The sequence below is a fragment of the Chamaea fasciata genome, unplaced genomic scaffold (assembly GCF_029207755.1).
Source record: "Chamaea fasciata isolate MVZ Bird 193981 ecotype frontalis unplaced genomic scaffold, bChaFas1.0.hap1 SCAF_2, whole genome shotgun sequence".
Classification (NCBI taxonomy): domain Eukaryota; kingdom Metazoa; phylum Chordata; class Aves; order Passeriformes; family Sylviidae; genus Chamaea; species Chamaea fasciata.
In genome coordinates this window covers 82,696,816-82,719,497 of record NW_027094087.1, presented here as the reverse complement: position 1 = coordinate 82,719,497, position 22,682 = coordinate 82,696,816, and the positions used below count along the sequence as shown (strand labels likewise).

General features: G+C 39.0%; 2 protein-coding genes across 3 annotated transcripts in view; one reads left to right on the top strand and one right to left on the bottom strand.

Annotated features, from left to right (window-relative positions):
- Nucleotides 1-27: 27 nt before the first annotated feature.
- GTPBP6 (GTP binding protein 6 (putative)) lies at nt 28-10,575 on the bottom strand. The gene is made up of 10 exons (XM_066176493.1): nt 10,218-10,575; nt 8,169-8,306; nt 7,678-7,748; nt 6,052-6,182; nt 5,289-5,359; nt 4,694-4,852; nt 3,124-3,332; nt 1,640-1,788; nt 1,182-1,334; nt 28-897 (listed from the first exon to the last, which is right to left on the bottom strand). The coding sequence occupies exons 1-10, from the start codon at nt 10,546-10,548 to the stop codon at nt 756-758; spliced, it is 1,554 nt and encodes a 517-aa protein (XP_066032590.1). The 5' UTR covers nt 10,549-10,575; the 3' UTR covers nt 28-755.
- Nucleotides 10,576-10,659: 84 nt separating this feature from the next.
- LOC136285389 (cohesin subunit SA-2-like) overlaps nt 10,660-22,682 on the top strand; it is a 57,563-nt gene continuing 45,540 nt past the window's right edge. The window contains exons 1-6 of one of the 2 annotated variants that reach the window (XM_066176488.1): nt 10,660-10,744; nt 10,875-11,043; nt 15,456-15,540; nt 16,161-16,307; nt 17,756-17,852; nt 18,857-18,933. In XM_066176488.1, coding sequence (XP_066032585.1) covers nt 11,000-11,043; nt 15,456-15,540; nt 16,161-16,307; nt 17,756-17,852; nt 18,857-18,933 — 450 coding nt within the window. In that variant the 5' untranslated portion in view covers nt 10,660-10,744; nt 10,875-10,999. Of the gene's footprint in view, nt 10,745-10,874; nt 11,044-14,777; nt 14,864-15,455; nt 15,541-16,160; nt 16,308-17,755; nt 17,853-18,856; nt 18,934-22,682 lie in introns of those variants that run through there. The other variant, XM_066176489.1, reaches the window with a different exon arrangement.

Sequence of the window (22,682 nt, the reverse complement as noted above, 5' to 3'; positions counted from 1 at the left end):
AATAGTTTGGTTTTTTCTTCCTGTGATACTGTTTTATTGGTTCTCAGTAGTAATTCATAACTTAGGAAATGGATCTGTTGTGGTTGTGGTTTTTTTTGTTGTCCTCTTTGAAAAGGTTTGCTGTACCTTAAATGTTTTCTCCAAGAACTGACACAGTAATAGGTACTGTGGATACTTTAATGTAGGCAAGAAAACTGTATGGGTAAAAGATGTTCAGAGCTAACTTTATTAAATGCCTTAACTGATTTTTTTTTTCTTCACTGCAGTAAGACATGGCAGTTATTTTACTTACATTCATGCATTCTCCTTGAACACATATTGATCTTCATTATTTATATACAACCAATAACGTTTTTTCACTCACTTTCATTTTCCAAAGACCATCTGAAACACCTTCACTATAATAAATACTATTTTCATATGAAAAAGGCAATGAAAAGCTTTATTTATATGATATAAGAAACTTGATATTTTTCTGAAGGTTAAGTCAGATGCCATTCCATGTGTTCGAGGTCCTCAGCTTATAGCCAGCAACAGGTTTAACATAAAAAATTTAGTGCTGTCCTGGTACTTGCTGACAAAATAAAGCTCAAAGCTCTTATTGTTTCCATACAGAAGGGTTCTGAAACAGCATCCATTCCAAAAACATCAAGTGGGGAAGAAAGATAAACTATTCAGCAGTGAGACTAACAGGTCATTCATTTCATTTCACATCCTCTTGTGGAGATCAGTTTCTTCTAGGACAGGATGCAGTTTCATGACATGAAAATCTTACTGTTGGGAAAGAGGTTTTTGTATTTGCCAAAAGCAGAACTGCCGATTATCACCTTCACCCTGGCTGTGCCATCTTCAGGCATGACCTCTACTTCCTGAACTGTTGCTTCTTTATAGAGCCAGCTGTAAATATAAAAGCATATTAGCATCTTAAAAGTATGACACAAATTGTAATCCTTGGTCCAAGTCAGAAGGTTCCTATCTAGATAACACTTCAAAAGATGAAGTGCTTCACTTCACTTCTCTAATGGGGCTATTTTTTGTCAACTGGTTGCAAAACATTGATCATTATCTCTTATTCTTAATGCAGATTAAAATCAATATGATATGACTGGAAAAGTTTAAGACATGAATGATTAAGTGTTTCATATTTCTCCAAGTCCTTGATATGATTCAGAATCATTTACCTGAGCTGAGGTCCCTCTAAGTTGATGTTAACTGTCAGAACCTTCTTCCCTGTGGCTGTTAGTAATTTTTTCTCTATTTCTTGTTTCAGTTCTTCTAAACCATGCCCATGCAGAGCAGAAACAGCTAAAGCATTTTCTTCAGCGGGTTTATACCTGAAAGAAAATTAATTGCTAGCACATTTGTTCATGAAGATTAGGTTGTGAAAATATTCCAAGCACAGACAAATTTAACTGAGTTACTTTGTACTGATGCTTTCTACAGAGGCCACTTCTTGTACAACTCAGGTGATTTCTTTTGTAATTAAAAGATAATTCATTCTTTTTCAGACCATAGCTACTACATACATAAAAGATTGAGAAACTATTAAATATATTCTGAAGTGGGATCTCTTTTCCCAGAATTAAAAAGGTTCCAGAACATAAGAAATGTTTAAGTACAGTTAGCATCTCTTGCTTACCTTTCTACCAAATCCACTTTGTTATGAACTTCTACAATTGAGTCCAGCAAATGGCTAGGAAGATTAAGATTCCTCAGAACTGACAGAACAGTTGCTTTCTGGAGGACAGTTTCTGGATGAGTAATATCCCTCACGTGAACTATCAGATCCTAGCAAAGATCAATATGCAACACCTGTTACCAGGTTGTAGAGACTGTGTATCATTTTTACATTGCTGATCCAGATAAAACACTTTCCTCTCCATTTGATAATACACTGGTGGATTAGCACTGTAAAATTAACTACTAAAACAGTATTAAACTATTGTTTCTTAGACCGTGATGGAAGAAAATTTGCAGCAGCTTAGTCTTCCACCTCTAGTGAGTACAAATTGCATCCCACAAACCTGAAGCAAATGTTGTCAATCAAGCTAGTTACAGAATCAGATTTCAAATAATAACTGATCCATTTTTTTCAAAGCCAAGGCTTTGTAACAATAAGGCTTCAAAAACACTGGAGATTAAAAAGAGTAATCTCTAAAAAAAGCTTTTAGAAGAGTAATGGCTGCAAGTCTGTTTCAAAAACAGAGGGGAAAAAAAACCTCCATGGAACTTGTAATTCTATTTTTACATTCAAAATATAGAAGATTATCATTATGCTTAGCTCCCAGGATACCATTACTGACGCTTCACTAAAAAGCTTTATACAAAAGTTGCCAGTTTCAATGATATATATGAATGATAAAAACCAAGCAACAAACTCAACATTTGTATTCATATTGTTTCATCATCTTTGCTCTAGACGTTGCTTTAAACTTTCGAAAAATAATTAGAAGTAAGTGACAAACAAGATGCTTTCAGCCAACTTTTGAAAGCCCTGCTATTACATGGTGAAGTCGAATCTTTAGCGGCATTCTGGCATCTAGCTACCACTGAATTTCATTACCTTCCATAATACAGGGTTTTTGTTTGAATGTCTCTGTGTATGTATGCAGCTTTACACTTTGTTATAGCACAGGAAAATAACAACTTTAATGAGAAAATAATTGCTAAAGTAGATTTGTATTTATTACATGCTGCCTGCATCACATCACAATCACTCACTTGCAGTTCTACAGAAAACCTTAAGTTAAAACCAGGTCATTTCAGATGCTTCATTTAATTTTTAACTCCCGGGAAAGCTAGCCTTGACTCACTTGGATGCAGTGTTCAGATATTTTATCAGAAAAATCTGGTTTATCTGGTTTAAGTATCACGGAGATCGACACATACACTCCAAATAAGCCCTTTCTGAAATCCCTTCATAGCTGTACGTTCTGCATAGAAAAAGTATCAGAAAATTAGTTGATTTTAAGATTTTTGCATCATTATCTCAGGAGTTTACTACAGTCAGCTGGTTACTTTGCTAAGAACAGCATGCCAATTAACTTCCCCTGTTTTGAAGGGGCGAAGATTATAAAAAAGAAAATTAATTTGATTTCTCAATTTTTAGAGTCAACTACTTACTGAGTAAGCCACTTCTTCTAGTGTAGCTGAAAATGACTCGACCAGATTATGTGGCAGATCAGTCAGAAACCCAATGGTGTCAACATAAATAACTGCCATATGTGAGGGCAGATAGCCAGCATGGGCTGTAATATCCAGAGTGGCAAACAGCTGATCCCTGGGTTGAAGTCCTGCTTCCCCAGTCAAGGCTTTGATCAAAGTAGTTTTTCCTAATTAAATGAAAAAAGGACAAGATTTTAATGGCGTGTTACAAGTAAAACTTAATTTGCAAGGCTCAGGTGAAAAGTATGATGTAACATGTATTTTTAGATCTATTTTAGTAGCTTGTGGTCAGTTATCTATACGATGTTGGGAAATCTGAAGACAGTCTTACATTTTGTAACTTGGAATTGGGTTTAAGGTCACATATATAATCACATACTGGTATCTACAGCTGTGCTGTGAAATCACAAGATAATCAAAGACTGATTCCACCTGCAAAGTGACCTACCCACATCTCTCACCTGTAAGACTCTCTGAAGAGCACTGCCATGACAGCATTAGGAAGGCATGCACTTACACACTCCTCAGTGCCTCTGTTGTCAAATGAAATAATTTACTTGCTAAATAAAAAAAAATGGAGAGAAGCACTAATAAGATATACCTTGTTAGGCTGAGGGCTTTATTGGGCATTTCTCCATGAACATAATACTCGAGACATTTATATGACTCAATGAATGTTTCACATAATTAGTCATTAAAGTGCTCAGTATATAGCCTAATTAAAGTGTTTCAATTATGTGTGTACAAAGGTTTTATCTCTCTCTCTCTCTATATATATATATATTTGAATCTTCAGTTTGAAAAGTATGGAAGTATGACATCTAAGAAGAACATACAGTATAATCCAAATCTTTGAGTGTACACGTTGTAACAAAATTAGTGCGAGATAGGTTTGTTTTTTTAAAGAAGTTGAATAAGAAAATGAAATTGTCTTAAGATATTCCAACCTGATTATCCAAAGTCTATTTATGCCTTGAGTAAGAATTCACTTGTGTAAGCCAAAAAAGCAAAGCAAAGCAAAGCAAACCAAAGCACAAAAAGACCCTTTAGCTTTATTTAGGTTCTCCTAGGAACACATCTCAGAATGCTACACATAATCCATGAAAAGCTACAGTGCTCCTAAGCAGGTTTTTCAGATCAATAGCCAACTCTCAATTGTCTTCCTATGCCTCAAGTCTTCATGGAGATCTAAACACCCGTGTATTTTTCTGCATCCATTCTGATCAAGTAGTAGAGATTCATAAAAAGGGACACTAACAGTGTAGTATTCAGCATTGTATATAAAATCTTTTTGGCACAATAGGTGCTAGGCATTTCTCCAAAACATGTCTTTGAGACTGAAAAAACCAAGCAGTTTAATTTGCTCTCCTAACTGCATCCTAACTGACAAATATTCATTACACAATTAAAAAAACTAATTAAAATACGAAGCCTATACACACACAGATGAGACTTTGGCTAGACTTTCTAATTAAAAATTAGACAATATAAGCTCTTTTGTGTTATGATTTCAGGAGGTTTTGCTTACCACAGTTGGTGTAGCCCATTACTGAGACCATCGGGAACTCGCATTTTCTGCGCTGAGTTCGAAGTAAAGCCCTTTTTCTCCTTAGTTTCTTCAGAGCACTCCTAATTTTAAGTTCTCTTTCTTTCAAGACACGATTCTGTGTTTCTAGAAATGTTTCACCTGAGAAATACAAATGAGTAATTGGCAGAATGGTTTACAAGAGAAACTGTAAAGCAAGTTATGTATTTGGAAATCAAGTGAGCTAGCACTAGGCCTTGTAAAAACAAAGCCACTAAACTTATGTATTCTTGAAGTGCATAAGTAATTATGCAACATATGCTAACCACTCTAAAATGTCTTCGTACACATATGAAAAATCCCTGTGGCAAGCAAATAGTTTATCCTGGACCACTTACTGTCCAAAAAACTTGACCAGTACAGACCCAAACCTTATTATTTAACTTACTTTCCAACAATATTTTGTACATTTGTTTAATTAGATGCAGAACACTGTTTTTCCTCCTGACCTCCTCCAAATAAAGTAAGTTGCAACTAAATTTGCTTAAAAGCTATGGAGAAAAAAATCCTCCAAATCATGACAATATTTAGACTTTACCTGAGCCCATGATGTATTTTGAACCACCTCTCTGCTGATCTCGCTGAGACACCTCATTTTTCACGTTTGACCTGGCAGCAGAGTAACAGTAAATTGGAAGCTATTTTCTTTAATCCAGTTATACCAAAATACCTAAAAATTGTGAAGCAGTAGTAGTATTCTGATAGTACAAATAAAATCACTAAGTGACCGAGTTGTAAATAAAACCTGCTCGTGGCAAGAAGCCTGGAGAAAAAAAATCCAGAATTTTCTGGCTCAAATGTAGCTTGAAAAAGCATACAACTCTCTTGGTAAATTAGAATTGCTATTCTGAAATTTCAGAGAGCCAAATATACCTCTAAAACATCACCATAACTCATACCAACTGCCATGTATACATTTCTATGCCACATAATGCAGAAATATGGAAAATTTAAATACAAATTAATCTTACTTGTTTATAGCTTTCCTTATTAAACTCAACAGTTTTATATATGGGATATACACATCCATTTCCTACATATTCTTGCAATCCATCTTGTATCTTAGAAAGAACCAGGACCTTTTCATGAAAAATACATTTTGTAAGATTATCAAACACATTCTGGTTTTGCCTCTCAGCACTGCAGAAGCTTAAAATAATGACATTATAGGAAATAATTCTGTGCTTTAATAAATCATTGAGCACCCTTTTTTTCTTTACAGTAAATATTGCAGGGTTTTGTTACTGTAGAGAAATAGTCACTAAAACATGCAGATATGTGATTTGCACAGCCCCAGGTACCTGAGAAGTGGAATTTCAGCCAATGCCACCTGCAGTTTTGCTTCTTTCGTCTGGGCATTACAGCGAAAAATGTGAAGTACCATGGTGTATCTGTCGAAGACTGGCACGCCCCAGGCACCTTCTAGTTCTTTCTTTTGCCATGTAAGACAAAATAATCGAGATGTATTCTGTCCACAGTATCAGAAGATCAATTCCTACACAGCAAGTACAGTTATTTAGTTGACGGACACATGAACACAGAAGATCTCAGGATTCCATTGCATTGGATGGGCAATCATTATGAGCATGCAAAGTCAAAATTTGGTTGACCAGAAAGAGAGGAGTTAAAGACAGTTTAGAAATTAGAAATTTATGTCTAGGCCCATCAAATTCAGCAAGAATCCTTCCACTGCCCTTTATGGATTCTTGCAACAAGTCTTACAGCATATCTCAGACTCAAGAATCTCAGTGGTTAAATCCTTGTAAAAAATAATTATGAAATACAGGAATGGGAAAGGCTAGGGATAACACAGGAAAAGAAAAAAAGATTACTGAAACTTGCAGATAGAAAGGAATGCAGGAAAATTATTTAATAGTAAGCTTTTAATGAAATACTTAATAAACCCCCAACCAACCCAAACCCCTCATCCTTGCTCTAATTCAGCAAAAGACACTTAAAATATGCAGTAGTTCCCTTATGCCATCTCTAAAATCCAGAATGTTTGTCTACATGTTCTCAAACACTTTCTCGAATCAACCTGAAAGAGCTGAATTGCTGCTAAGATCTATATTTGTGAAAACAATTCTTAGCAAATCTAGCACTAAAAGAACTCATACCAGAAAACAAAGAGTTTTTCTAAAAACTAGAAAATTGAAATGAAACATTTTCAACTTCCCTTTCATCAAATGGAAGCACTTGAACAACCATCTCATCTATTCATTTTATAATCAGGGAAAGTATTCAGAACTACCAGCAAAGCTAGTTTGCATACACTTTACACCCTGCATGATGCTGCACATACTAAAAACCCCCCCAAAATTTTATTTCAGTTTGTCCAAGAGTATCTGTAGTTCATGTACCACTTGTTTTACTGCCAGTGTTAAAGTACTAAAGTATGCTGTTCCCCTCAGTGCTTCTTTTTAAGTGATAGGCATGTAAATTTAAGTATTTGAAACATTCAGCTATAAGCTTGCTCTGAATTAACACCTCGTATTCAAAATACAATTCAGCATCCACAGCATAGGGAAAAAATATGTTATCCATTATAAATATAGAAACTTGAGCACATAGCTAATCCAAAATGTTGACATTCTTCATAACAAAAGATGTGTTAACACCATTATTTTGTAAAAAAACACTTTGAGTAACTTTTTCAACATTTTAAATAGGGCCAGTGTCAAATGGGGGAGCAGAGTCTATAATAAATTATACTAGGCTGCTGGAAAATTTCATGCACAAGAGCTGGAAACATATATCAACTGGACAAATGCAATAGGTATTAAGATTCATTTCAACAAAACTCAGTCCTGGTGCTTCATGTATTAACATTTGCAAATTCAGAATCTTAACCGACCACTTCTCCTAACATTAACAGTTTTCAAACAATACTGATGAAAAGAATATGATTTGATATTATATTTAATTACCTTTGTTAGTGAAGATATTCTTTCCATATTCAAGAAGACAGCTGTCACATGGGGCAATTTTTTAATCTTTTCTAAAAGATGGATGATTGCAAAATACAGTGTTAAATGTCAATTCTCTTTTTAAAATGCCAGACTACAAACGATTTTGCACTGAGCAGAATGCTCATAAAACATCAAATGGCATCATATTCCTTGTTCATAGAGCAGTTGTAATTGCTAATTTAGTACTATGCCAAGAACAGCATCAGTTTCAATTATGTCAATCACATAAACTTATGGACTAAGTTGCCTCACACATTTTCAGTGACCAGGGGTTATGTCTATTCAGCATTGGTTTTGCAACCTTAAAAATTCTTTCAAGTTTGCCCGCAAACCTGCATGATGGATTAACAAAATTCTCCCTCTCTTTAGCTTTCACACCTATCCTTGAAGAGTCTGCCTGCAAAAGTCTTCCATTTAGTGATGCAGTGCCAAAAGATCTCAGTCCTTACCTGTCAAAACCTGAAAGTTTCCTTTGCCAAAAACAAACTTCTTGTTGGGATTTTTTGTAGGAATAATTATTTTGTCTAGAACTGTCCAGTTCTGAAGAGTATCTACAAGAGCAACGGCTTCGGCAATCTGTGATTCAGCTTCAGGAACAGAACAATAAGAGAAAAAAGAAATAAATAGCACAATGTACCATCATAACTCTGCTCAGATCTCCAATAACCACAGTACACGCATGAACATGGAAAGACTAAGCTACATTGAAATTCTTTAAACCTCTAGCACAAGGAGCGAAGCGTCTTACCTCTAATCAGAGTAATTGAATAGTTTCAATTGAATAGATGCAATTTTATCACACAAAGCATCTTTCTGACAGTATGAAGTATATGTGTATATATATATAGTACAAATTATTTATGTGGGTGTTGGCTTAGGAAAATTTTTAATTGTATTGTCAGGAAAGAAATCACCAAGCTTTTTTCCTCAACAAGTGAACTGAATAACTAGCTGGGAAATCAGCTGAGATGAGCACAAAGCCACACAATTAACACTTTGGTGTTTTGCAGCAATAATCTGGGAATTACTATTATGGCATATCCTGCTGCTAACTTCACAGCCACTTATTCATAAGGGACCTAAACTGGTTTGTGAATTGCTAAAACCAGCAGATTTGAATCCTGTATTCTGGTTCATCAATTACTTTTGAGTTTTTAATATCTACACTGCGAAGTAATGATTTTTGAGGACTTTGTGAAATCACAAAGTCTACACAAGAATACCAGATCAGCAATTCTAGTCTTGATGTGCCAAACCTTTCCTCTTCGGAACAAATTTGTCAAGTTTCTCTAGACCACAAAACACAATTTATATACTAATAGGTTACATTGGTCCAAAAGGCAACATATTTTTAAATATAATCACGATCCACTTTTTCCTCACATTGTTCATTGTTTGTTGTAAAATACACAGATTTCCTGTTGTATCTGTGGTGCTTCAAAAATCATTCCAAAACATTTTGTTCAGACTTCAGGCTCTTCATCTGGAAGGCCTAAATAAATGGAAAGGGACCACTGCTATTCTTCTGTATGTTTGGGCAGAAAGGTACCTTCATATTTTACCTACTTTTCAGTTGTAAAATTATGTAATTTATCTCAATTACGTCCAGTGGAAGATTTTCTGGCTCATTGCAGGGGGTTCAGACTAGATGGCCTTTAAAGGCTCCCTCCAAGCCAAACCATTCTATGATTCTATACATAAAAAGCTAACTTACAAGACGCTTTAATCCTTTACATTGCAACCTTACATAGAGAAGTGTTCAAAGAGAAGCATCAAGTTCATAACGAATCTTAATTGCGTGTGATTAATGCTTATATATTAGCTAGTTACGACAATTCCTGAGAGAAATCTACTAGCAGTCCTAAAAAAAGGCCCTACAGAGGAATTATTGGTGACTGCATCACTAAGTAACTGCATAACAGCACTTAAGTCCCCGAGAGGATTTATACAAGACTTCATCTTCACTGTTCAGGAAGGTATTGCGGCTCCTCAGCCAACTTATGGGCAGGCGGCACGGTTGAGGGCTGAGGGCAATTAACATTGTGCTAATACGGGGGACACCCGACTGTTCCCCTGAGCAACCCGCACTGAGGTGTTCTGCCGTCCAAAACATGGTTTGCAAGGCAAAGCACAGACCTGCACAGACTCACTAACAGCTCCGGGTCTTTTAAAAAGTTGTCAAAGAAGGGAAGGGCGACCAAGACCTTCCACGCAAGCCGCATGTCGCGGTCTCGCCGCTCTAACAGCGGCTCCATTTCACACTAGCGGCACAGACACACAATCAGTCAGGTTGGAAGAGACCTCCGAGATCCTCGAGTCCAACCTGTGACCGAACACCACCTGTCAACAGCCCACGGCACTCCGTCCTACTGTCAGTCTTTTCTTACACACGTCCAGGAGCAGTGACTCCAGCACCGCCCAGGGCAATCCATCCCAAATCCCCTGCATGTATTCACTCCTAGCGCCCAGGGAGCCCGCCCGACCCCGCAGCTCCTCACCAGTGGTGACCGGCGACTTCTGCGGGCCCCACTTGACCGCGGGGTGCACGATGGCAACGCGCTGGGCGCCGGGCCCCGGGGCCAGCGGAGACGGGCCCAGCAGCTCCTCCAGCGCCGCTTCATCCTCCTCTTCTTCATCCTCGCCGGCGCCCGCCGCCCCGTCCCACGGCGCTCCGCCGCCCGTGCCCGACGGGCGCAGGGGGGCCCGGAGCGGGGCGGCGGCGCTGAGCGGGCGGGCGGGCAGCGGGCGGCACCGGGGCGCGCCCAGAGCCGCCGCCGCCGCCCGCCGGCAGCGCCGCAGCAGCGACCAGGAGAGGCGGCCGGGCCCCATCGGCAGCGCCGAGCCCGGCGCGGCGGGCACGGACCGTCACCGGCCGCGTCTTTCCGGCCGCTGCGGAAGCGCCGCCGCCGCCGCCGCCCATGTGACAGCGCTCCCCGCCCCTGCCGGGCCCAGCGCTGGCCGTGATTGACGCCGGGCCCGGGCCGGCCGCGCTGGGCAGCGCCCGGGAGGGACGGCGCGGTTGTCGGTAGGTTTAATTTCTTTCTGTTTCATCCCCTTCTGCTGCCGGGGGGGGAGGGGGGGAGGATGGAGCGGGGGCGGTTGTTTCTGCCCTGGTTTGCCTGGAATTAAGTCTCTTTGTGTGCCTTTCTTGACAGTTTTCGGCCGCTGTTCCGCCCGCAGAAGCCGAAGGGTTGTTAAGTTTTTAACCCGCTCGATTACGGTGAAGTTTCCTCAGAAGGTCGTGTCAGCTTGTTTGTGCTGCTTAAATAATGTAGCGGAAATGATAGCCGAGCCCAACGCAGCCAGTAACCTTCCCAGCCAAAAGTAAGACCTGGCGCAGGTTGCCTATAAAATCTGTGTGTAGATCAGGGTGCTGTCCTTTGGGTTTGTGCCGTGCAGATACCGCGGCCATCTACAGTGTGTCATCTGGAGGGGAAAGAAGAAAAACGGGATTTGCTGTGCGTTGTGCCTTGTTACTAATATTTTCATTTTATTTCCTTTCATGTACTGTTTAGCGTCGTTTTAATGTAGTGTTTCATGCTGTTTGACAGGGACCTTGGCTTGGCAAGCTTTTCTGTGCCTTATTCACCACAGTGCAAATGTGCAGCCTACCTTAAAAAAGGGGGGGGCAGATTCATTGTCAGTGCTTGTGTTCGCTTCACTGGAGAATTTGGGAATGCTGAGGGGGAAGAGTGCTAAGTAATCTGTAGGCTCCCTGTAGGTGTTGATGGGGGCGTTGCTTCTATGTATTTTGTATTGTTTTGATTAGGAATCCATCCTGTCTTCTTCCTTTATAAAATGTATTTTTTAGTCATCCGTTGAGGTGAGCTAAAGTATTCATATTATTGTTTACACAATGGTAATTAGAAGTTCTACTAGAATAAATATAAATAAATAAAAGGCAAAGTTAAAACGTTTGGATTTCTTGTTTGGTTTCAGAGAGTGAAACTTCTTAGATGTCCACTGTTGTGTGCTTTGAACTCCTTGCAGCCCGGTCTCTGTTCCTCCTGTCACATTCTGGGCCTGTTTGCTCCATGTATTTTGCTTCATTATGCTCTAATGAAAGCTGAGAGAGTTGGATGACATGTAGGGCTTCCGATATGTCCATTGCAGTTTGTTTCGTGTGAAACCAGCCAGTTACCTTCAGAAGTGTTAGGCAGGCACATGGCTGTTGCTTAGTGGAGCTTCTTACATTGCTTCTAAAAGATGAACCAGTTGTTCTGAAATTTATAATTTTAAAATTATAAATTTTAAAATTGATATTAAAATCTATCCTTTACAGATAGGATTCTTTCAGTAGCATAGATTAATCGTTCCTTTTACACAGCATAAGGTCTGTATTGCCTCCTTAGCAAAGAGGTAGTTTTCTTTTCAAGTGTGAGTCACCAAATCTCTTCTAAATGTTTATTAAGATAAGAAAACTGAATTCAGAAGTTATCAGAGTAGTTATTGTGTCTGAGGGTTAGATGTGGGACTTGGCTTCCTTCGTACTTCAAGTGTTTTATCTTATCAGTAGTCCTTCAAGTGCTAGTGAAAGGACAATACTGTGGCAGTAACACAAGGTAAAAATGAGTCTCTGAGCCATATGTAACAGGCAGTAAAGGTGGAAATAGAAATGGCATTCTGCTTATGCTTTCTTACTGGCTGCTGATGGAAGCAAACTAAATGGCTGAGAGCTGTTTCTTCCAGTGCATGAAGCAGTGAATGTATGCATGCAGAACTGCTCAACGTGGTGTAGAATAACAAGGGGAGGAAAAAAAACCAACCAGCTAGTTCAAAATTTGTCAAACCTACCATTGCACTCCTATAGTTGAAAAGATGTAAAATGGAGCCATGTACAGGGATCACTGCAGAAGTTGACCCCCATGTCTTCCCCAACTGGGGACGGTAGTTCCTATTCCTGTTTTGCTTAAGAAGAAGAGGATGTCTTAATTATTTTAACAGTTTCTTCTACAGAAATGTAGTTGTGCAGATGGAAGTTCTATTTAAATATCCCATTTAATTGCTTAGTGGGTTTCATGGGCTTCAGTTTCTAGATGCTGGTCTAGTTTCTGCAAATTTTTGTACCTGCCTTGTGAATAGCCTTACTGGAAACATCAGTATTAAAGGCTATCAAAAAAAAAGAGAGAGAGAGAAAAAGGAGAGACATGAATATTAGTGGTATCTGGATTTAAAAAGCCCTCTACTTTTGTCTGTTGTTGTCCAGTGCTTCCTGAGGCATAGCTATGTGCTGTGATGCACTGATAACCAAAACAACCTGGAAACTGATTGGCTTTTTAATATTAGTACTTAAATTAGTTGCATGCTTAAGATGGATGTTTAGTTGTGTGCATAACAGTTACTCTAACAGGAGATATGTTTTTATTGGTGTTTATTTGGCCCAGTGTGAGGGAACTGTAGATCTGTGGTCTCCCACTCTTGGAGGTTTTGCTGAGCTTTGGTAACATGCTGTTCCATATGCCAGGCGTCTCCTTACTTTGTTGGGCCCCTTTTGCTACAATTTTGTCTGGCGGAAGAGGCTAAACAAGTAGCACAAGGCCAGTAGATACTGTCCAGAGTGGTGTCCCTCATGATGTTCCTGGGAAAGAGAGGCATGAATTAAACCTTCAGAGAAGTATGTTCTAGACAGACATGCTAAAAGCAGTACGTGATCAGACAAGTCCTTGACGGAACTGTCCTGTGGCAGTTCTGATTTTTGAATTATTTAAGTGTTTTAAACCATCTTGAACTCAAATATAGTTACTATAATCAAATGCAGTGCATTTATCTTTATATTGGGATGGAGTAAGTTGCTCAATAGTACTTGTAAACAATTCAGGGAAGGTTTTGAAGTTGTGTTGAGTGTTATGTTGAGCTACAATGCAGAAACTGGTAACCCAATTTACTACAGTGTTGACTGGCACTGGAGTTGTAGTTCCAGTGAAACAAGTGCAAGTAAGAACCTGTTAGTCCAGCCCCACAGTTGTGCATTCTGCTTTGAAATCAAGAGTGAAAGGATTTAATCACACAGGAGAAACAGCTTCTTGACAAACATGTTTGGATTCTTTGTGGTTTTGTGGTCTGTAGAGGAATCTGAGATGAGCAAACTGGCATCAGAAAAGCAATACATATTGCTGTCTCTTGCTGTTTGTTCTTTTCAGCTGGGAAGTCTCTGGTGGTACATGGGATACTTAATCTCTGTGGCTCACAATTTTAAATCAGAGAAGACAATTGAAAACTTTTGTGAATGATTGCTTATAGAATGCTGACTCAGCTGGCAGCTATAGTTTATCCCTCTCTTCACATGCAGAAATCCAGACAGCTGGTATAAGGATTGGTTCATCCTGAATTATTTTCTTTGCTTCCATCTGTCAAACACTGTGGCACGTTTTGAACTTTTCTATAACAAGTAATGGAATTTAACTTTCATGGGATATTTCTCTGTAGGGAAGGTAAGAATATACATAGTTGTATTTAGAAATTTTATATATTTTTGTGCCATTTTATATTTATATAGAATTTTTATAGGAGTATTTGGAAGCCTCATTCTACATCGCTTCTCAAAGTGTCTCAATAGATCAAAAAAGTAAACAGAGACATGTTTAAATAAAACCTGTCTTCTCTTACCAACGAAATAATGTCAAGACCGTGGTCCTGTGGCTGATGCTATTCAGTCTCAGAATTTGCTTTGCAAAACAATCTTGGGAAGAAGAATGATAAAAATGCTTATCTGGCATTGATAAATCTAAGTGGAGTTGAGCTGGCCCTGCATCCATAGAACAGTTAATTCTCCCATCTGTGTTAGGCAACACTGGATACTGGAGAATTGACTGTATCTGATAGTGTAACACACTGTTTTTTTGTTTGTAAAGTGGACACTCTCTTGTTGCAGTAGTATCACGAAAATAAAAGTAATTGTACACTCTCATATTTACTTTCTTTTTGTGCCTTCCTGTAGTACAAGTCAACTGGCTTCATGTCCTGGCCACTGTAGTTTAACGGAGGCCATTGCAGCCAGCTTCCAGTACTGGACCTGCTGCCCAAGTGGGATCCAGCTCGTCTACTCAAACATGACCTTTGGCAAAGCACATTGTTAGCATTGGGAATGGTGAAAAATGGCATGGTTTCATTGCAGATAAATGTATGGCTTCAGATCTCCCAGAAGGTGCATCTTTCTTTATAAAATTATTCTTCCATGATATTAGCAATGACCTGAAAATGAAGTTTTTTATGTGTCTTTTTTCTTCAGCATGTTTTATAAACAAAGTAAACCAATTTCTTCCTCTCCTTTGAAAATGTAGACCCATCAAATGTTACTGCCTTGTTTAGCTTAGGGCACCTACAGAGTGATTGCCTACTTGTGTTACTGGTTCACGGTGCAAAGCTATTAAGTCAACAAAGGCTGCATTAAGTCAACATCAGCTTTCTGTTTCATTCACTTACTTTATACTTTCTTGATACTTTTGATAGCTTTGCTGGATTTCTAATTATCCGCATATCTTACAGGAAAGCCATAGGCTGAAAAAGCCCCCAAATTTCTGTTGTACTCTTTTAAAGTTAGCTGTTTGGCTTTTAGTGACAAAATGTCACCACTTCCAAACAATGAATTAAAATGACAAAATGTCACCACTTCCAAACAATGAATTAAAAATAGTAAAGTACATGTATTTGCTTTTATTTTCTTCTGGTTTTTGTCCTGAAGTGTGTAGTTCTGAGTGCTCACTGCTAACCCCTTCAACATGTTTGTTACACCTTAGAGAGAATGCTGTTCATGATGAGACTGTGCCTGAGTCTGCTGCACAGAATGGCACCTGTGTGAGAAATGGCAACCTGAAAACACCAGTAAGTCGATTTTAAAGCTTTAAAAAGTTATAATTCTTTTAAATTGTGGAGTTTGTTTTCTGTCTCATTCAGTTTTTACAAAATTGAATATTGCATACAGCAGTCACAGTGCATCTAAAAGCTGGTCACTGGATACAGCTTGACCCTCAAATTCCATTGGCAGCAGAACCTCAATCCTGGCTTTTAGGCAGTCAGTTCATTTCAGCATGTGCTTTTCCTTTCTGTGCTTTGTGTGCAGCTGATGTTAATTTACAGGTAGTGAGTTTAACCTGTGAGTGAAAAGATGTAGAAGAGCTATTGTGCTTGCTTTCTATTCGTCAGAAATGACAGCTGCCATTGAAAACTATTCTGGGTAGCGTGCAACTGTACAAAAACTTCTTTTCTGTTACACCTTCCTATTCTTATGACTCATTGTTAAGAGTAAAATTCAAACTGGTGAATCCTTTCTTTCGTCCCCTTTTAGTATGGCTGTATTTGGTAAGGAATAGCTGGGGTCCTTGGGGTGCACAACTGAGCAGCCTGGGGAAGTGATTACAATGAGGGCAAAATAGACTTGTATCTGTGAATGTCTGTTGTGTGCTGTGTTTTCTCACGTCCTTGGTTTACCTGACTTGTTTCAGAGAGAGAAGCGGAAGGTCCGGGAGCAGTGTGAAAACATAAGGAGGAATTCTGCTGGTAGCAGAAGAGTGAGCCAGCTGCAGAATGGCGAAGTGGTTGAAGCAGTTACCTTATTTGAAGTGGTTAGCATGGGCAAGCAGGCCATGCAGGTATTCCTAGCACTGAATTCTGAAAACACTTGGTGGAGGGAAGATGAATAAACAGTGACCATTTTCATTATTTGTACTGTGGAACATTTAAATTTTGGCATAGGTGGGGAAGAAACATGTTTGATTGGAAAGCTGCTGTGAGTATGTCTCTTGGAAAGAACATCTGCAGCTTCAAGAAATTAGTGAAGAGGTAGCTGTCAGATATTTAAAAAGAGGAAGGAAATTGTACCTAAACCGGTCTTCCTAAAACAATGCCTTAACGTACAAAAAAGTTAATTATTTAAAAAAAATGTGGAAAAGGTTCATCAATAGTATGTTTTAGTTGTCCAGAATTCTGAAAAATCAGTTGTTTTTTTTTTCTTTTTTTTCTCTCTTCCCCTCCATGCTTGCCTTGTACTATTAATCTTTTACCTTCATTCCAATGCAGTTTGCCCACAGCTTGCATAATAGCCAGGTTCCCTGTTCATCTATATAGTTAACAATTTTCTTCAATGTGAGGAAGCCCAACTCCCCATATTCTGTGAGCACATATATGTATTATCTTTGTATATGTGTATGAGGATCTAGAGCCCCAAATATTCTTATGAAGAGTTATAGATAAGTCTCTAGTGTGTAGTGTCTGTAAGCGAAGTGTGTGTGCGTGCACACATGCATAAAAAGTACATTTATGTTTTGGATGTGAAACCTTTATTGTTCCAAGATATTTATGTGGATGGCTTTTGTCATGCTACAGATGTGGTAACTTCAGTAGAGCTTCTGCTGTGCCAACCATCATGGGAAGGTCTTGGAAAGACAGCAGAGCTTGCGTTTCGTTGTTGGTAGAATTTATTAGGCCTGTGTGGAACTACTGGTGGGCTGAAGCCTAGATGGCTTGTCCCAGGAGACCCATGTCACTTGCAGGCTGTAGGCTGTACTGCCCTAGAAATGAAATTTGGAGTTGTTTTTTGGCTTATGTGTAGTATGTGAACTGTTTCAAACCTACTGCACCAATCAAGTGCTAGAGAAAAATAGAACTTCCAGGGTAAATTGCTGCTATAATTTAATACAAAGTATTAGATGGTGCAGAGGCTAAATGTGTGTGTGGATTTTTTGTAGTTTGTGTTCATTTCTTTGTTTTTAGATTAAATTGTTACCTCAGTACTATCAAGAACTCAGGAGGACAGTTTTTTTTTTTTTTAATATTACGTTTATTAAAACTGTGGTAATTTTCCCTGTTAACAGGAAGCAAAGCATCTGTGAAAGGCAACATTGTCTGAAGCAGTTTAAGACTTGAAAGAGTCTTTTAGAGCTATTAGAAATGGAAGAGAATTGCTTGGAGTTTATTCTCAATTTTGTAATTTAATGGAGATGGAACAGTGTTGGTTTTTGTCTTTATTGTGGGTATACTCAGTGGAGTGCAGCAAACTGTGTTCATCTCCTGACTAACGAGCTTCTTTAATCTGTTCTAGTCTGTAGTAGTTGACTGGGTTGAAGCTTATAAACAAGACAGGAATGTGGCACTTCTGGATCTCATCAACTTCTTCATTCAGTGCTCAGGCTGTCAAGGTAATTTACCTTCTTCGTAGCCCTTTCCACTGTCTGTGTTGAGAGGAGTCTGAAGTGTGCTTTCTGAAATGGAGTTTTTCTCTCCAGTAAATCTTGTAATCTGTGCTCTTCGTTAAGACGAACTCCAGATGGGCAGGCGAACTAGAAAAGAATGCTGCTGGTTAAATTCTTTGTGCTTGCAGCATTCCAGCTCTGAGAGTTGTGTTTGAACAAGGTTTGCAGGGTCAGGTTTCTGAAGTGGCATGTCACATTGCTTTGCAGAATCCTCACGTAGGGATAGTGCTTTTGATGAGGGTTCTAATTAAAATCCAGTGTTTCAGTTGCCATTTGTTTTATATTTGCTGGTATCTTTTGTTTTGTTAGTATCCTTTTTTGAAAATAAGCAGCTAGCAAATTCAGCTCCCTGCTTTGCTGGCTAGAAAAGCAATCTCTTGCCTCATTGCAGTTGCTTTTATTAGAGAGTTGTGAAGCGCTCTGTACCATAAAAAACATTGAGGCACTGACTTTTGGGGACAGTCTGCTAGTGAAATGCTTCAGCATAGCAAGTAAGAGTTTTAAGAAGACTGTCCTGTTGGTTTGAAACTTCTGAGTGTACTTAAGCAGCTAGAAATGTGCCTTTTACACGTCTTTTTTTTTTTTTTTTTTCCCTAGGTCTTTGACTAATATGCCTTCTCTTATGGGAAATACTTTGGGGTTTCTGACTAGCAGTGGGCAAAATTTTGGTCAGTCCTTGAAGTAAACAAATGAACAGAGAAAATAGCCTTTCCAGACAGCTCAGAGCAGACATATCTAGTGGGAATTTCAGTTTTGGTTCATCAGTACTTTTTCCTATCAGTTAATTGATGTGTCCGTTTATATATGTTTTGCCTGTACCAGTGTACACACATAAAACAGAATTCTCCTTTTTTCAGTATTTCTAAATTTAATAAAGTCCTTACTGTGATTTGAACTTGATTAGTGTTGTAGATTTGTCAGTAATTCTTTTTAAAACACTACTTTTTTAGGCATGGTAACAGCAGAGATGTTTCAAAGTTTGTACAAGAAGGATGTCATGCGAAAAATGACAGAGACCTTTGATAAGGTAGGCACAGCTTTGATTTTGCATGTCTTTTTCATATAAATAATAGGCTCTACCTTAAGAGCCAACCTGGGTTGAATTCCTGTTGCTTGTCAGGGGCTCTGCACCACTTCATTAATTTAGTAAAATAAACCTGTTTTTTGCACGAGAAATTTGGTGTCGTAGTGACCCATTTTAGCAGCAGCAGGGTATGGGGTTTTTTTAGGTGAGTTTTATTAGGGCTGTCTGACTGCAGTCTTCCTAAATCCTTCTCTTAGGATTTCTTTTGATAATGACTGTGTAGAGGTAAATATAACCCAGCACTTCAGCAGGTAAATGGTTTCTTTGGTATTTGGTTGATAGATCCTTTAAAAAATACTTACATAGATTACTGATGAGTTAATGAAAAGATATTTCTAGCTGATATTTTATTTGAATATGTTCTTTCTGCTTTACTGACAATTACGATTTTTAATAAATTATTATGTCATATAGAAGAAGAAAAATGCATTTCAGATTTTTAGATAATTGTGAAAACAGTAATGAGTGTCTCATTTCTTGTGGATTGTTAAGAAAAGCACATGGCTTTACAATGCTGTTTCACTGCTCGACTGGTCCTTGACTAATTATAGTAACATTACATTTTCTGCAGTGCACTCACAGTTGCTTCTGTGCTTTTTTCCCCATATTTGTCGCCTCTGAATTGATTTGTCAAGCAGCAGCCATCAACCTTGTTTTAATTGAGCATCTCTCAAAGACCAGCTGCTGTAGAAATTCCCACAGAGGACGATTTTGCCAACATGGTTTTCTTCATTTTAGAAGTGTAGTAGCACTTGAGCTGACTTTTTGATAGAAATGAACCTATATGTGTCTGGCCATGTGAATTAGTAGTCTGGCACTTCTTTGCCGACTAAATTAGGCCTGAATAACACTCAGGATAGTGCAGGCACTCTGGCAGATACAAAGATGTGATTATAGTTACCATCAGCCTGGAAATATTACAGCTTTGTAACCTTTTCACCTGTCCTGGTGGGCAAAAAGGCAGGTTCTGCAGTTGCCTTAGAATCTCTGTTCTCTGAATTTGTGCTCTGTAAAGAAAGTAAGTTCTCTCTTACAATTTTCATAAATGGGATGTAAATCTTACTAAGTTGGTGGTTTAAGTTAGTTTAGAACTAGTGCCATCTGAGACTACTGTGATTTCAAAAACATTTTTTGAAAACTAATGACAGTAAAAGTGAAAGTAGTGATGAGAGTGGAAAATATTGCCAGATATCTGCATCTTGCCTTTGAATTTTTATTGTTTCTAGCATTCAGAGGATTCATTCATGATGATTTCAGTGATTCAGCCATGGTATTGCCGTTCAGTTAATAAATTGCAGCACTAGATCCTTTTACCAATGCTTCCTCCTAAAATTCTTACTAATATTAGTGGAAGAAATGTTAATAGAGTTCAGTATGGCAAGAACAGAATTTGTAACATCCTCATGGACGCAGTGGTGAAATATGAGTTAGTTAAGTGGTCAGTGAGGTGGACTGAAAACTGGTGGAACTACCAGGCCTGTGGGGGAATTACCAGTGACAAAAGGCCCAGTTGGAGGCTATTCACTAGTACTGTACCTCATGTTGATATTGGGGCCAATGCTGTTTAACATATTTAATAATGACCTGGTCACCGGGGCAGAGTTTACTCTTAGAAAGTTTTCAGATGATGCAAAACTGGGAGTATTAGCCACCAAATCAGGTGGTGGTTCTGCTGTTCAGAGGGACCTCAACAGAGAGGCTGGAGAGTTTGGCAGGGGGGAACCTCATGGAGTTCTACAACAGGAAGTCCTAGGAACATGGGGATGAATAACCCTGTGCAGCACTACACACTGGGGGCTGATTGACTGAAAAGCAGCTCTTCAGAGTAGGATCTTGGTGTGGGTGACAAACTGAACACGAGCCAGCAATGCACCCTTGCCACAAAGTTGACCAACAACCTCCTGGCCTGGGTTAGGTACAGCATTGCCAGCAGGTCATGGGGGTGATCTTTCCTCTCTGCTCATACTGCTGACTCATCTGGAGTGCTGAGTCAAATTCTGGACCTTACAGAACGAGAGAGAGATGAGTTTTCTGGAGTGAGTCCAGTGAAGGGCCACAACGGTGATTTGTGATCTTGGATATGAGGAGAGGCTGGGAGTTGAGCCTGTTCAGTCTGGAAAGAAGCTGTCTCAAAGGAATCTCGGCCATGTGTTAAAATACCCGATGTGACAGAATGATGAGGAGGAAGCCCAACTCCACTCAGTGGTGTGCAGTGAGACTGTGAGTGCAGAGGCCAGCCAAGATGGGCAATGGGCACAAACTAAAATGTACAAAATTTTACCTGAACACAAGAAAACTTACTGAGAAGATGGTCAAACGGTGAAGCAGGTTACCCAAGGAGATTATGGAGTCTCTGAAGCTAGTATTTGACTGCTCATGGCATCACATGGCACTTGACAGAATGATGATGGCACCAATTGTTGTTAAAATTAAAGCTTTATTTCTTAACAGTATGTTATTATTAGTGTAGAGTAGAATTTATGATTAAAATGGCACAGGATTTCTGCAAGCAGAATCAATATAATAGCATAATACAGAATTTAGAATATAGCTCAGGTCTCACTGTCCAGCAGGAGTTCTGGTCAAAGTTCACCACTTAGATCTTGCAGTACCTTGATTTTATTGACAGTCCTCTGGGTGCTATAATGCTTCCTTGTTCTTTGACTGGGTGATTGCCACCACCTGCCTGGCTGCATGCCTGGGACCTTCAGGGTCAGTAAGGAAGGGAGTGCTTGGGCTGGCGCCCAGGTACCATGAGACTATGATGGAGGGAAGTTAATCTGTTTGATTTGCTTGGTTCACAGGACCTTCAGGACCTGGTAATGAGGGAAAGGGAAGGAATACATGACCTGCTTGGTTATAGAGAAAGGCTGCTTGCCTCTTAAAATGCCATTAGTTATGCTAATCACATTTCCAGGGGTTGAGAGCAGAGGTGCTGGTTGCACACAGTACTGGGCAGCCTATTCTGGCTGACCCTGCCTGAACAGGTGGGATTGGATTAGATGATCTCAGAGAGTTCCTCTCAATTTCAGTCTTTCTGTAATTCTGTGAAAACTTGTACTGATATTGGAAGCAGAGAATGGCTTTAATATGGTCATTGAGGCATTTATTTCATCTTTGTGAGCTGTGGTATTCCTCAGTGATGAGGCAATCTTGTCTTTACTCTGTTTTCTTCTGTTTTAAGATAGTCTGTTTCTCTCTTCTGCTTTTGTTCCAGTTTGTGACATTTACTTCTTGCAGTTCCTTGTACTTATGTAGTTTTTCTTCCCTTTCCCGTTCTGTTGCTCAAACATTTAGGAAGGGAGGAGTTAACTTTGGTGCTCAACTCTACAGCTAGTTGGGGATAGAAATACTTGTGCTTCACTGAACCTGATAAAGAAAATTTACTGCCATTTGTTTTGGAATAATTGCAGAATTGAGAAAACATCTTTGAATCAAGTCACACTAGTGCTGAAAACATTTCTGTCTAATTTTAAAAGCTCAGAATGTTTTTTTTTTTTAGGGTTTAGATGTTTTACATCTGAGTACCAAACGTTGAAAAGGGATATATACGTAGACTTGCTGAGGAGCTGTATCTAAGAATTAATAATGAGAGTTCTACCTTGTATGAGTTTGCTTATAAATTTTGGAAACAAGTTATCTCCTACTAGTAGCAAGATAACTCAGGTTTTTTATAAAAGTGTGTCTTTCTT